General features: G+C 45.1%; 2 protein-coding genes across 4 annotated transcripts in view; one reads left to right on the top strand and one right to left on the bottom strand.

Moving 5' to 3' along the window:
* LOC123972099 (protein unc-13 homolog A-like) overlaps positions 1-4,261 on the top strand; it is a 34,543-nt gene extending 30,282 nt beyond the window's left edge. For both annotated transcript variants that reach the window (XM_046051342.1, XM_046051341.1), the window contains 3 exons: positions 360-446; positions 567-723; positions 1,072-4,261. In XM_046051342.1, the coding sequence (XP_045907298.1) occupies positions 360-446; positions 567-723; positions 1,072-1,360 (533 nt within the window). In that variant the 3' untranslated portion in view covers positions 1,361-4,261. The remainder of the gene's footprint in view (positions 1-359; positions 447-566; positions 724-1,071) is intronic.
* Positions 4,262-9,210: 4,949 nt separating this feature from the next.
* Positions 9,211-13,996, bottom strand: part of LOC123972617 (RNA-binding protein MEX3B-like) — a 5,231-nt gene continuing 445 nt past the window's right edge. The window contains exons 2-5 of one of the 2 annotated variants that reach the window (XM_046052165.1): positions 13,737-13,852; positions 12,601-13,174; positions 10,762-11,015; positions 9,211-10,588 (exon numbers count right to left, since the gene is read on the bottom strand). In XM_046052165.1, the coding sequence (XP_045908121.1) occupies positions 9,371-10,588; positions 10,762-11,015; positions 12,601-13,108 (1,980 nt within the window). In that variant the 5' untranslated portion in view covers positions 13,109-13,174; positions 13,737-13,852 and the 3' untranslated portion in view covers positions 9,211-9,370. Of the gene's footprint in view, positions 10,589-10,761; positions 11,016-12,600; positions 13,175-13,726; positions 13,853-13,996 lie in introns of both variants that reach the window. The other variant, XM_046052164.1, reaches the window with a different exon arrangement.

Here is a 13,996-nt window from a genome sequence, read left to right as displayed (position 1 = left end):
TTCAGTATCTGTTGAGTGATAAGACCAAATTACCAGCTATTGCTGCATTTGCCATTTGCTCAGCATTAGAGCTGGCACAAAAGCTGCTTTACCCAGCCAAGTCCTGCTCATTTGATTATCACAGAGAACCTGTGTGTGTGAATTTACTATATTCATGGGGTCCAAAAAATGGGAGCCCACTATACTTGTGGGGTCAGATTGTTTTGTGCGGACCAAATTGCTGGAACTCACAAGTTTAAAGGGCTGTGTGTGTGTTTTTTTCTGCATGCATCCCAATTGTTCAGTCATATATCTCAGCTGTGCTAGATTGTGGACTGCAAAAAAACACAATCCACCTCTTACTGAGTGTGTCTTTGCAGCATCTGGAGTGGATGCAGTTGGCGAGGTGGTCATGTGCGTGGACATTTTACCCCAACCTAATGGAGAGCACAAGATCAGTGTGAAAGGTAAAAAAAAAAGAAATGCAGATCAGACTGCAACACTGTCATTTATTATCCTGTGCTCTGTTGTTATTGTCTTCTCCTCCCTTCGTCCTTTATCTTAACCTACTTTCTTTCATCCTTTAGTGGTGGCTGCTAATGACCTAAAATGGAAGGCGCAGGGCTTCAGGCCCTTTGTGGAAGTCTACATCATCGGCCCTCACCTCAGTGACAAGAAGAGGAAATTTGCCACCAAGTCGAAGAACAACACCTGGTCACCCAAATTCAGTGAGAGCTTCCAGTAGTGAGTATCTACCATTTCTGTAGGATTTCTGCCTTTTTTCAGCCACATGTTGAGTTAAATTATTGCCATTGCTTTGGCAAATAATGCAACAGGACCGACAGGAAAAAATGCAACACAGCATACTAACAAAACCATCATACTATAAATTGAAGTAGACAAAAGAAACATTAATAATGCAGAAAAGACAGTAAGATAAAAACAACATGTGTGGTTACCATTCAGAGTTAAATAGGTGGAAGGAAGAGTTTGAAATGCTCTATTCATTAATATTAGTTTTAAAACAAATCCACTTAACGAGGCACACAGACGTGAAGTAAAACATGGATTTGATTCTGTCTTCTGTTTCAGCTCCTTGGGCACTGAGGTCGGTCCAGAGAGCTACGAGTTGCAGGTGTGTGTGAAGGACTACTGCTTCGCCAGAGAGGACCGCACCGTGGGCATTGCCTTGCTGCAGGTGAAGGACATAGCCAGCAAGGGCAGCGTCACCTGCTGGATGCCGCTGGGCAGACGCATCCACATGGACGAGACGGGCCTGACGGTGTTGCGCATCCTCTCTCAGCGCAACAACGATGACGTGGCGAAAGAGTTCGTCAAGCTCAAGTCGGACCAGCGCTCAGCCGAGGAGGGCCGCAGCTGAGGAGGGGAGGGGGCTGAGAGCGCGAGGACACGCGTGTGTGCGCAAAGACACCAGAAAAAATACCCGAAATACATCGTGTTATGCACATATATAGAACTCACACCTACATAGACAACCATGTGCAATACACAAGCACACACGAAAAATGCTCAATTGTACATATATCTGCATACATTATGCAACATTTACATTGCAATGTTATCAATGCAAACATGGAGGAATATGTTTATAAAAATTCACGTTTCATTTTGAATATTTCAACAGCTCAGCTCAAAGCAATTGTCAGTCCCTCACTCAATTTTTCCTAGAACACATCACACCTTTTATACGCTGTACACTTAGATGTAATCCAAGGCAGCGCAGAACAACAAAACCATGTGAATAGATTGAGAACGACCACTTTGCACTTTTGCTTCTCTGTGTCTTCAGGAGAGCAGTCCTTACCTAGATATGCTCTGTCCGTATGTCCGCTTGTCTGACTGTGTGTCGTTCTTCCAGTCCGTCATCCCCGCCCCTCCCCCTCCCCAGTCCTTTGCTCTGCGCTGTCTTCCCACAGTGTGATGTGTTGTGTACGTTGGAGGTGGTCTGTTGGAGGCACTGATCTAAGATCAGCTTTGCTATTGCCCCAAAAATCCAAATAGAGAAAAAAACACTGACCTTAGATCAGTGTTCAGGGGCAACACCACCACTAGTCTGTCCTGTCATGTGCTAACGTCCTGCATGTTGACCCCAGGAACACTGTGACTGACTTTGCTGTATGGCAACTGTTCCTCTCCCCACACATAAAAGATGGGTGCCACAAATATTTTACCTGTGTGAGCATGGTGCACATATAACCCTGGTACGATAAGGTTTTATAATTATGACCTGACTCACCTTCATTATCATGGAGAAAACACACCGACGGTTGGGGGGAAAACGCTGAGCCTGATATGTGCTGTGTTGATACAAGCGAAAGTTGTGGCCATTAAAATACAAACAGCAACACATCACAACAAACGAAGCAATACCCCAGTGTCTGACACATCCACTCCCTAGAGTGCACATTAACTCCAAAAAGGGCTACAGGACCAGTGGACTGGGATGTCAGTTTACGCACTAACACATACTGCCCATGCTTCTGTTGGCAAATTGACCCACAAGCTTCCCCGCCACGTGCCCCTAGTCTGCCTGCGCTGCCATACAAACCCCGCCACATTGCAGACAAACTCCGATTCAGAAAGTCTCTAATGAGTAACGCCGCGGAGGAACTTGAAAATAAATCCATGTGAAGCCTAAAGGACACATGATGCTCAGTGGAATGCGTTCCCTCCTGATCGCCTGCACACGTATCGAGACCTATCTCTTTAAGGCAATAGTTGTTTGTATGTATGGTCACTGAACAAACCCTCTGTGAACACTGCTGTATCTTTTGTTATTGTGTGCATGCATGTGTGTGAAGGGGTGTTTGTGTATATATATATATATATATATATATATATATATATATATATATAATGTGTGTGTGTGAAGGTGTTTGTGGGCTGATTGCCACACCTGCAAAATGGGCTCTGAGATTGTGAGCAATATATTGTACCTACATACCCAAAATGTATGCGCTGTCAACATAACTACAGCAGCACCAACAGCAATATCCACATCCACGGAATGGGAAACTTGTGTGTAAATCACTAAGATATTTTATTTCTGGACTTCCTATTCCTGTTGGATGTGTGTAAGCTTGTTCTCACATGTTTTGGATAACAGAGAAAGATAAATGTTTTGTCCTTGAATTCCTATTTGCCTTTAGTAGGACCAAATTTGCACATTTGTTGATTTTTCAAACAAAGAAGCCATCCGAGTCACCGCCAAGCATTTATGTTGTTTAAGCATTAATGTTAGTTTCAGTCTTGTCATGTGCGTAAATGAACCTCTTTAAACGGTGAGCAAACACTCCCGGCTGTAGTCCGGCTCGTCTTGTAGTCTCTTTGTGAAACATGAGTAGTGACAGTAGGATTAAACGTTTTCCTCTTGCTGTGTGGAGCCACACTGGACGTCACTGCTGGCCTGCCACATGCTGTCTTTACTGAAAGCTGTTCAATTCTACCAAAAACAAAGCTTCTGAATGTTATTTTCCCTCAGCAGAGCCTTCTTTCTACAACCAAAGTGTTTGTTCAATCCAAAAGCATGACTAGCCTGGAGGACACAAACTCATGCCTTTTAATTTAGGCGATCTTTGGGCAAACTAGCCTTTTGAAAGGATCTTTTACCACCCCGTTTAACTCACGGTGCAGTTACGTTGTATGTATGTGTCGCCTAAGTAATCCCAGGGCTCAGGACAAAACTTGACGTGTCAGGTCGAAGATGAAAAGGCAAAACAAGAATACCATAATCCATCATCTAGTTTGGGGCTCGTTGGTTGCCTGCTTCATGTATGTATGTACGCACACAAACACACTGATGAGACGCACACCTGCACACACACACACCAATCTCTGCTCAAGCACAAAAAGGGCATGTGTAAGATGACACACATGCATGCATGCACGCCGACAAAACCCCGTGGAGACCAATGACGCCCACCCTGTGAATAGACTCAACTTACAATTGCATGATGGGAAAACTTTATCGTGCCAGCACGTGTCTCTTTGATGTTGACTTTTTTTCCCCCTTGTTTTTAATTTCCAAAGTTGTGTCATCAATGTTTTGTTTTTTTAAAAGGCTTGTGAATACGTCATCTGTAACCAATATGAATGTAGTGTGAACACAGAACTCGCATGAGAGAATTATTTTCTACTAAGGATGTTTCTAATTTGTTTCTTATCATCACTGATCGTTCTTTAATGAGGATGAAGTGGAACTGGAATGCAGCCTGATTGTGACCTGCTTCCTATTAAAAGGACATTTGTGTCACAATCTAAACGTCTGCTGTATTATTCCTCCTTTAGTGCCTGAGAATCACACTGTAGTTTGATTTGTATCCAGTTATTAAACCTCAAACTCCATGTGTGTTACACACCTAAAAGGAGTCTTCAAAGCAATAAGTTATGAAAAATTGTGGCTTTTAAAACCTTCACATATTAAAAAAAAAGTCTTTCAGCAGATGCTGTTCCCTCTCAGATGGAGACAGCAGGGTGTTGTATTGACCCAAACCTTCAGCTGGAACAACCGGCTTCCGCTTCAGTGAGCGCTCAGTCTGTTCTCCATGTGACCTCTGACCTCTCTGAGGAGGAGGGGGGAGGGGAGTAGTAGTACACCACCACTTTACACAAGTTGAACCAGATGTTTTGGCTCCTTCTCAACAGTCCGGAGCAGAGGAAAGAAAGCCCCGTTTCAGTTAAATAAAAAGGCAGTAGGAACATTTTTCCTCTTAAGTGCACACAGACAGACGTGTTAAAAGGGGCAGCTCTTGTTTTCACACGTTTTAACATTTGTAACTGCATGAGATTAAAGTAAAGAAACCGAGCCTGCTGCTGGTGAACCTACTTTTGATTTGGGGATGTAACTAATGAATATTTTCTGTATTACTCGATGAAATATTTGGACTATAAAATGTTGGAAAATAGTGAAAATTTTCTGGCACATTCTCCAGAACCCCTTCTTCAAATATATATATATATATTTTTTTAAAACAACCAACAGTGCCACAAAATATGCAGTTTACCTTAATGTAAGGCAAGAAAAAGTAGCAGCCTAACATTTGAGAGGCTGGAACCTTCAAACATTTAGCATTTTTGCATGTAAAATTACTTGAATCAATTTGCAAAATAGTGAAAAATCTCCAAATTGACATCCTTAATTTGCTTGTTTTGTTAAACCAGCAGTCTATAACCTAAAAGGCATTTAATTATGATATAAAACAGAGCAAAGCAGCAAATCCTCAGAAGCTTAAAGTTGCTAGGAAAAAAAAGGCACTTTTGCTTGATAAGGGATTTTAAACACCTGAATTTACTTTCTTATGAGTAATCATCGCATTACTTCTGACAACATAATGCATTTATTCTAATACCACACAAATACCTAATTCCGTAAATGTTAGATCCAGGCCCACCCCACTGTTCTTTGAATTTCCTCAATAATTAACTGTCTGGTGTCATATTTACAGAAACATGCCCAAACTGCAGATTTGACTCTCACCTTTATTCATGCTTTGATCTGCTGCAGGTGTGTCTATACTGCCACCATGTGGAAAAGATGCAGATGGTCCGGTCTGCTGCACATTTCTACTCCAAACAGAACAAGAAATAAAGACAAGACACACAAGTTCTTATTTTACAGTAAAAAAATGAAACCAAAAACAAGACTTTATTAAAGAAGCATAAAAAATAAAACTCTTGATACATTTCTCATAACCGTCAAGTCAGCTCAAATTATATGATTATACAATTTTTCTGGCTCACGGTTAAAAGGTCCATAAACTTTCAAATAAAATATATTTCAATTTTAAAATTTCTTCAATAATTTTCTCATTGTTATAAATTGCCTATATGTAGTACACAGGAAATAAGGAAAATAAAAAATGGAAAATAAAAATAAATTTGACGTAATAAAAGGGTCACATTACTGTCTGGGATATTTAGGTAAGCAAATAAATTGTAAAAAATAAAATGTGTAAAAAGTTTTTTTTTTTTTTTTATCTTAAAAATTATTAACTAATGCCAGGTGGCTTGAAGACATGCAGATGGTTAACTTACAAATAATGATACATGTTCTTTAGAAACTACACTTATCTTCAATTAAGTCATTTTGCTTTTTGAAAACAAGATCCCAATGATTGTATTCAGGGTATATACACACACACACACACACACACACACACACACACACACACACACAGGTCAGGCCTGCAACCTAGTTTGCTGACCTTTTACATTTTGGTTCTGCATACAAAGAGAATTAAAGCAAAAAAATAGGAGAGCGGAGGCTTGAGGGGTGTCTGTCACCCCTTACTGGCGAGGCTCTCTTCGCACCCCCTCCCCTCTAATCACAAAAAAAAAAAAAAAAAAAAAAAGGTCAGAGGTCACTGGTTAGCATGCCTCAGGAAACCCTGTTTTCAAACCTTAAGGAAGGAAATGGGGGAGGGGGACACGTTTGGCTAAAAAAAATAAAAATCAGCAGTCAATCTGAAAAATTCTGTACCTTTTTAAACAATTAAACTACTGTACATTAAACCCTAACATTCTCTCAATAGCCAGAAACATCCCAGTGCAACACCAGGATTTACATGAGACCAATCTGGCAAACACCACATTTTATTCCGTTAACACGTCCACTTGGGACGGTTTGAAGTTTGGCCTCAACAGACTCTCACAACGGTCACGACTGATCTGTTCGTTCAGACACATTCACAGCCCTGCATCTGTTCGGAGTGTGCGCGGGTAAGAGACGAAATGCGACGCTTGACATCAGAGCCCGGCGAGGGGATGGACTGCACGTTCCAGCGAGAACGAGAACAGGGATGTCAGGTCTACAGAGCACTGGAGAACTTTAGTCTGAGAAAAACAAAACAAAAAGAGGTCTACCCCACTACCAACTGGGTTTGTTCATCACCGTGTTTCAGTAGGGAGTTGCACCAAAGCACCATGGGATAGTCTTCACAAAGACTACCAATTCAGCTCCTGGGCAGATTTTTCACTACACGTGTGGACATATGAATTAGTGTACTGCTGTGCTCAACCAGGACAGCGCCTTGTTAGATTCCTCTGTGGAGCTACTGCCCATGTCACCTAAAGTAGCAAACGAACAGTCACACAGCAAATAAGTTTAACATCGTACTGGCTGGAGCACCAAAGCACAGCAGCAGACCTGCCCATTTTTACCAACTATTTACTCAAGTAGAGTTACCCTTTTTTTCCCTTGGTATTAAAACCCTACAACCCGTCCTGATCTGCGACTGTGTCCAGGGACAAGGACACACTGTGACTGCAACGCCCTACACTCTACCAACAGGATCCGAATGTGATGTGCGTCTGTGTGTGTCTGTGTGTGTGTGTGGGGACAATTGTAATTTAAAAAACAACTCATTAAAAACAACAAGCAAAACATTCTGCAGCTGCTGGGATTTGAACACAGAGAGTGTCTGGAAGCCCTGGATGACCTAGCTACTAGCTGCCATAAAGGATAAGTTGATTCTACCTACTGCGTGAGCCTGAAAATGTGATCATGTGTCTGTGCAGTCAGAGGAAGCCCTTTGAGAGTTAGGTGTGTCATTTTAATTTGTTGGGTCATGGCTTGTCTCATTCTATGAGCTGATTCCATCTATGTTTAAAAAAATAAAATAAAGGGCCACTGATGGCAACCGTGTACCATCACACCGACATCGCCCAAATCGTACGTACAGTATTAACACTATAGGAGGCAGTTACTGCAAACTCACACTGAATTCTTTTTAAAAACACAAAACAGGATGCAACCGCCTCGTCGAGTTACTTGGAACTGCTATGAAACAAAGGACAAATCTCAAACAACTAACCATGTAGTGCACCACATTTATCCAGGAGTACAGCGTTATATGGGCGTGACAGAGTGTCATCTGAGAGTGCCATACAGCTTTGCTGTGAGAGTGGGGTGGAAGACCAAAACAAAAACAGTAAGAGCTGTTTCTTTCTTCTTTTTTTCTTTTTAGGAGGGGCCGGGAGTTACAGTGCATGAAAAGAAAAAAGAAAAAAACAAAAATGGTTCAGTCAAGCCCCTTTGTTATTGGTTCATGTGGGTGGAGGAGCCACCTCTCCTTAACCTTACTGGACAAAACATTCATGTGTGACATCAGAAAAGCCCTATCTTATCCTAGAGTTGAAAATATGTCTGTGAGCCACACGCTTGACAGTCAAGAGTCAAAGGAAAAAAACCTAGTAGAAAACACTAAATGAGTCGATCTAAGTGTAACAGACGGAAGATGTGAGAGGAAAAATGTGGATGGATCAGAGCATCACCTTCCCATAAGACTGACAGTGAAGGAGAGTGGCAGAAACCAGACCTTCTCACTGCGAGGGCACACAATGACGCAGACGTGAACAACAGCATGAGTGGGCATTACACACACACACACACACACACACACACACACACACACAGAGAAATGTAAAGGGATGGTCAGGCAGCCCAAACGTTCAGAGCACTGACCTCAGACAGATTCCTACAGATCACTAATGGTGCATTTCTCACCTGTTAAAGGTTAATTTATCTGAATCAATGCAGTGGCCACATTTTAAATGTGGGGCAGACTCATCCAAATTTGATCAAGAATTAAGAGATGGTCATTAACAGCGTTCATTTGGCATTACTGATGGCTAAATTACGTGTGGCAACGACAAAGAGGAATTCATCCGTAAGAGGTCCCTTGGGTGTGTTGCTCTGCTGGGTGCCTGACTACACACCGACCTTTTTAAAAGTTCCAAGCTTACAGAAAAATAGCAACTCTGCCGCTTCCCGCGACAAACAACAGCATGAGTGAGAGCAGAGAGAGAAAGCGAGGGATTTGTTGGAACAGTTTGCGTCCTGTCAAGGACATTGAAATAAGGAGTAGAAAAGTGCAGGCCTCATTGACAGCTTCATCGAAAAATATCTGTTAAGTACAAAAGTGTCTAAAGGAAAGGCTGTGTGAGAGAAAGCAGGCAGAGATCTGAAGAAGCCAGAATGAAGAAATGTCGAGACAGACCAGCGGCCAGCGGTGCAGGCTGCTCCGAGTCAAAATGAAGGCCTGAAGAGAGATAAGACACTAGTTTCCATCCGTAAGTTCACCACCGAGAGACTGTCTGAGCCCCAACCGCCTGCAGACCAGTTTCAATTAACTTCACTCTGAAAATAAGTCATTATTATTATTATTATTATTATTAATCTTGACAGTTATCAGCAATAAATCAACATCCGTATAGTATCGTCATCTCTATTAATGCATTTATTATGGTCCATCGTGTGTGTGAAAGTTATTAGTGTGAATCTTTCCATCTCCTCCGCCACAGCTGGTGCCCCACTGCAGTCTTCTTCCAGTCTCCTCTCCCATATTTACCCCCCACCCTTCCTGTCGGAGCATTAGGAGAAGATGCGGATGCACTGTGTGGTGGGGGTGTGACAGACGGGGCACTCCGGCTCAGCTGACTGGCAGATTTGCCCGGCACACTCCATGCAGAACAGGTTGTGGCCACAAGGCACCAGGGCTGCTGTCACCTCGCTCTCGAAACACACAAAGCAGTCCCTGTTGATCCCGGGGCTGACGCCGACCAGGCCTGTGACCCCGGGGCCTGAGCCGCCTTTCAGCCGGCTCAGCATCCCAGAGCTGAGACCCACGGCACTGCCGCCTCCCTCGGAGTCAGTGGGCGAGCCGCCTGGCAGAGAGGACGCCGAGCAGGAGGAGTAACCGGTCGACGAGCCGCCAGAGCTGGAGCTTGACGCCCCAGAGAAGGAGCCGCCTCCTGCGCTGCCAGACTGTAGCCAGGAGAGAGTGCTGAGGGGATCGCTCTGGGCACGACGGGCCAGCGGGTGATCCAGCGGGCCCACGCCCGTGTCCTGAGGCAGAGTTGGAGACAATCGTGGAGTGATGGCGCCACCGCTCAGACCGCTGCTGTTGCGACGCAGAGGCTGCTGCTGGGAGGAGCTGGCCGTCTTATTGCCTGTTCCACCGTTGACGAAAGGTGCCCAGATGTTGGAAGCGGTGAACTCAAAGCCCAGCTCATCTGAGGAAGCCAGCCCTGGGGTGGAGTCGCCCCCAAAAGTGAATCCTCCACCAGCACTGCTGGAGCCTGTGCTAAAAGGGCTGGTAGGGCTGCCTCTCTCGTTGGCCTTGCGAGTGGCGCTGAAGTTGTCTGAGCTCATCCCACCGTTGTGCGTGTGATAGGCGACCGAGGAGGACATCTTCCGGCTGGAGGAGTGGTGCATGGACATGGGAAGAGGGGGAGGTGGGGAGGGCGGAGGAGGAGGGGGGGCAGAATGGTGACCAGTAGCCCTGGACCACAGAGATGCCCCCAGTCCTCCGCTCAGGGCGCCCAGGCCTTCTAGACTGACATCAGTGCCGTTGGTGTGGAAGTCATTGTCTCCCTGCAGGTCTACAAAGGTCCCAGTTCGCAGCGTGATGTGGGTCTCGATCTCCTCTCTTGCTCTGTCCACGTTCTCCGGCATGCCGGTCACCTCGAACACCGGGTCTTTCTCTCGACTGGGTGTCACGATGTAGGTGTGAGTCTGCTGCTGGATGCGCTTGATAGTTGCTCCCTTTGGTCCAACAACTAAACCAACAACTCTGTAGGGCACCCTCACCTGGATCAGTGACAAGATAAATATTTTAATGTCTGAAAAAAAACAACAGATTTCAAACTGCAGGATACAGAGAACAGAGCTGTAGTTTAAACAGATGTTATACATCCAATTATTCCTTTGTTACCTGGCAGAGTAAAACAAATACACAGCATGATGAGAAAGCCAGGGGGTACCTGTATGGTGGTCTGTCCAGGCAAGTGTGGAGGTCCAGGAAGAGAGCTGCCGCCGCTGCCTCCTCCTCCAGACCCTCCGGCTTTGCAGCGGGACGCCCGGATCATAGAGAAATGCTCAGCCGCAGAGACAATTTCGCGTTTGGCCATCTCCACATCCTCCCTGCGTCCTGTCACGATGAACACTGGCTCCTCACCTCTGACTGGAGTCTTTATGTAGGTATTTGTTTTGGCACGCAAGGCCTTGATCTTACAGCCTGTAAGGTGCAGAAGCACATAAACATCAGTTTTATAGCAAATGCCAAAATACTCTTTATATACACTCAAACACACGCCCACGCACATATACACACATTTATTTATAACACAGCCATACATGTAAGTGTGATTATATTATATAGTCTAATGAGACTGGTTCCAATATAAAGTTTACCTAGTTAAAACAAATGAAATCTAATACAACAGCCCTACAATAATCCCTACTTTCATGAATGTTCAGTTTTTCTTAGAATTGAGTGTGTGTGTGTCTGACTTTAAAGGTGGTTTTGGAAGTTGTTGTTTCTAGCATTTAGTCACTCTTAATTAATAGTGGTGGATAAAATATTAGAAACACCTCCAAAAAGTGAAGCCTCTAAATTTATCATAAATCTGAATCAACACCTCTCTGAAAACGGTGTCAAAGAAGTATAACCTTCACAAAGGCAGTGTAGGGATTGATCAGATGACATTAATACTGTAATGAACAGGCTGTTATGTTATATACACAGTGAACTGAAAAAAGTTCCAATACATTTTTTATTGACTATTGACAAATAACTGTCGTTATTTAAAATGGCAACTGACCCCTTTGACATGCGCGTTTTCACATCATAACAATATCAGCTGAAGCAAAACGCTTGCAGGATGTTCACGAAGAGCCTGCGTATGCCCAAACATTAAGTCACTAGCTGCTGCACCGCCTGTTGTCAACTCATGCTTCTCCAGCAGCAGCCGTGCGCACTGTTACTTTAAATATGGACGCTTCGTTCCCGGCAACCAATAGGGCGCGCGGAGTGTGATGTCATTCTGGGAAGCAGAAAGCATGGCTTTTTCAAACAAAGAGAACAATGCCGTAACCCTACCGCGACAGAGACGGCGAACCGAACCAGCAACACGGCTCTGTTTAAAGTCTGAGACAAGTGTCGATAAAAAAAAAACAACAACAGAGAAAAATTGAATGTATAAAATGCCGCGGCTCACAGGCGAGCAGCAGCAGCAGCAGCATCGGCAGACAGAACTGGGTGCAGGGCGTAACACCGCCCAGTCCCGTGTTTGTGCGCCTGCTGCCCCGTTTCAGCCTAAAATCTGCTCAGCAGAGACAATAATAATCTGCCATAACCACATACAAGAGTCGGGAATGAGAGATCGGCGTTCAAAGCGGCCACTTTGGATCTGTGATATATAAAATGAGCGTGTGTCGGTATATTTCCTTTGTTTGGTGCAGGCTGCTAGACATGTCCAGACTCCCGACAATCTGCCGCTTTGTCTGACCCTCTCCCACCCCTCCCCCTCCATCCTACTCATCAAACCACACTCCTCTCAGTCACTCTGTCAAAGCATTGTCTAAATTACAGTTAAGAAAGGACATGTAAATACAGCGAGTATGGCTTTTTTACTAGAGTATCCGCATTATGCTGGTTAAAGACTGAAATGGTGAGTGCAGTCCGCCCAGAGCACCAAGCTCAGGCTGTAAAAGTTCAGAGACCCTCCTCTCACCGGGCTGCCACCCAAACAAAGAACAGCCAGGCTTGCATGCTGCCCGAACGAGCGGTCCACAAACATAAACACCAAATAAATTCTTACCTTGTCTCCCCACGATTTCGGCCACATGTTCAGAGCTGGGGACAGGCACACATTCAGTCATGTTGACACTTCTTTTCCTGCTGCAGAGGACGGAGCTTTGTTCCCCGTGGAGCATCGGGTGCGAGCCGGCCATGTGGTACCCGCCTGAGCCGTAGTACTCCGGGGATGGAGAACAGGACGTCGGCGAGTCCCGGGACCCGCTGGGATGCTCCAGCATCTGTAGATCCACGTAGCCCCCTCCGCCCACGCCGTTACAGCCGTCAGAGCCCGGACCCTGGGTCCCATCCAGAGTGTCGACCAGCCCGCCGCCTACACCACCACCGCCCCCACAGTCCACCTTCTCCAGGGCCATGAGTGACAGCTGGTCCAGGGCGAAACGGAGCGCCTCTTGGTGGTCCTCTTCCCGGGACTCCTGGTCTGTCTCTCGGGGCAGACCAACCCCGTTGTGCTGGCTGCTGATCACCACGTCGTGGTCCATAATCTCGGGGTGGAATAAAGGGCTAGGCATAGTCTCTCCGTGGATCTCACATCAGATCACGGATGCCTGTTTTGTTGGGAGTGAGCGCACCCTCTTCTGAAATAAAAAAAAAAGGAATACTTAAAAAAAAATTCAAGTGTTTGTTTATTATTAAAAACACACAAAACAGGGCTGTGGATAAGCAGAGTGGAGCCACCGATCATCCACAAACAGCAGCATGCATTAGTAGTGCTGATTTGGGCGCCTTGCTTTGTCTGTTGTTGCTTCTTGTCTGACAACTGAAACCATCCTGGAGGCTGGTTGTTTTGTCAGGATAAAGCATGTCCGCTTTAACACCAACGAACTAAGTCTTTTCCTCCGCACACATGAAAAACCTGCGTGGCACCAAGCCCGGGCACTCGTGTGCTCTGATCGATATATAAAACAAATACAAATAAATGAAGGATATATGCTGTTGTTAGCTCCAACAGCCAAGCTAACAGGCTAGTCCCACATAGTCGGCACTCAGTCACGTTGTCGACCCCTTTGTTTGGGAGCACCACAGCTAGCTGGTTAGCTCAGTTCTGACAGTCGAACTTGTGCTCATTCTCAAAGGCAGCCGCGGTGATTTTTTAAAATTAAACAAGTGTGAAAAGCATGTGGACTTACTGTATCTTGCCTTTGTCGACGAGGTCCTCTCTTCGCGTGTCGCCCAGCTCTTGAGGGAAAGATGAGAAGCAGCCAGGAGGAGGAGGAGACCAGTGCTGTGAGCTAGCGGGTTAGCTAACCAGCAGGCTAAACGAGGAGAGAGAGAGAGAGAGTGAGAGAGAGAGAGAGGGGTGGGGGGGGGCGTAGGAGAAAAACGTTTAAAAACGAAAAGAGGGCAATGTTGTTGTTTTTCCTCTATCTCGAGAGTCAGAGCATTTTCCTGGGAGTGTC

This window comes from Micropterus dolomieu, linkage group LG06 (genome assembly GCF_021292245.1).
Source record: "Micropterus dolomieu isolate WLL.071019.BEF.003 ecotype Adirondacks linkage group LG06, ASM2129224v1, whole genome shotgun sequence".
Lineage (NCBI taxonomy): Eukaryota > Metazoa > Chordata > Actinopteri > Centrarchiformes > Centrarchidae > Micropterus > Micropterus dolomieu.
The sequence above is the reverse complement of the archived record's forward strand: the minus strand, read 5'-3'. Positions and strand labels throughout refer to the sequence as shown.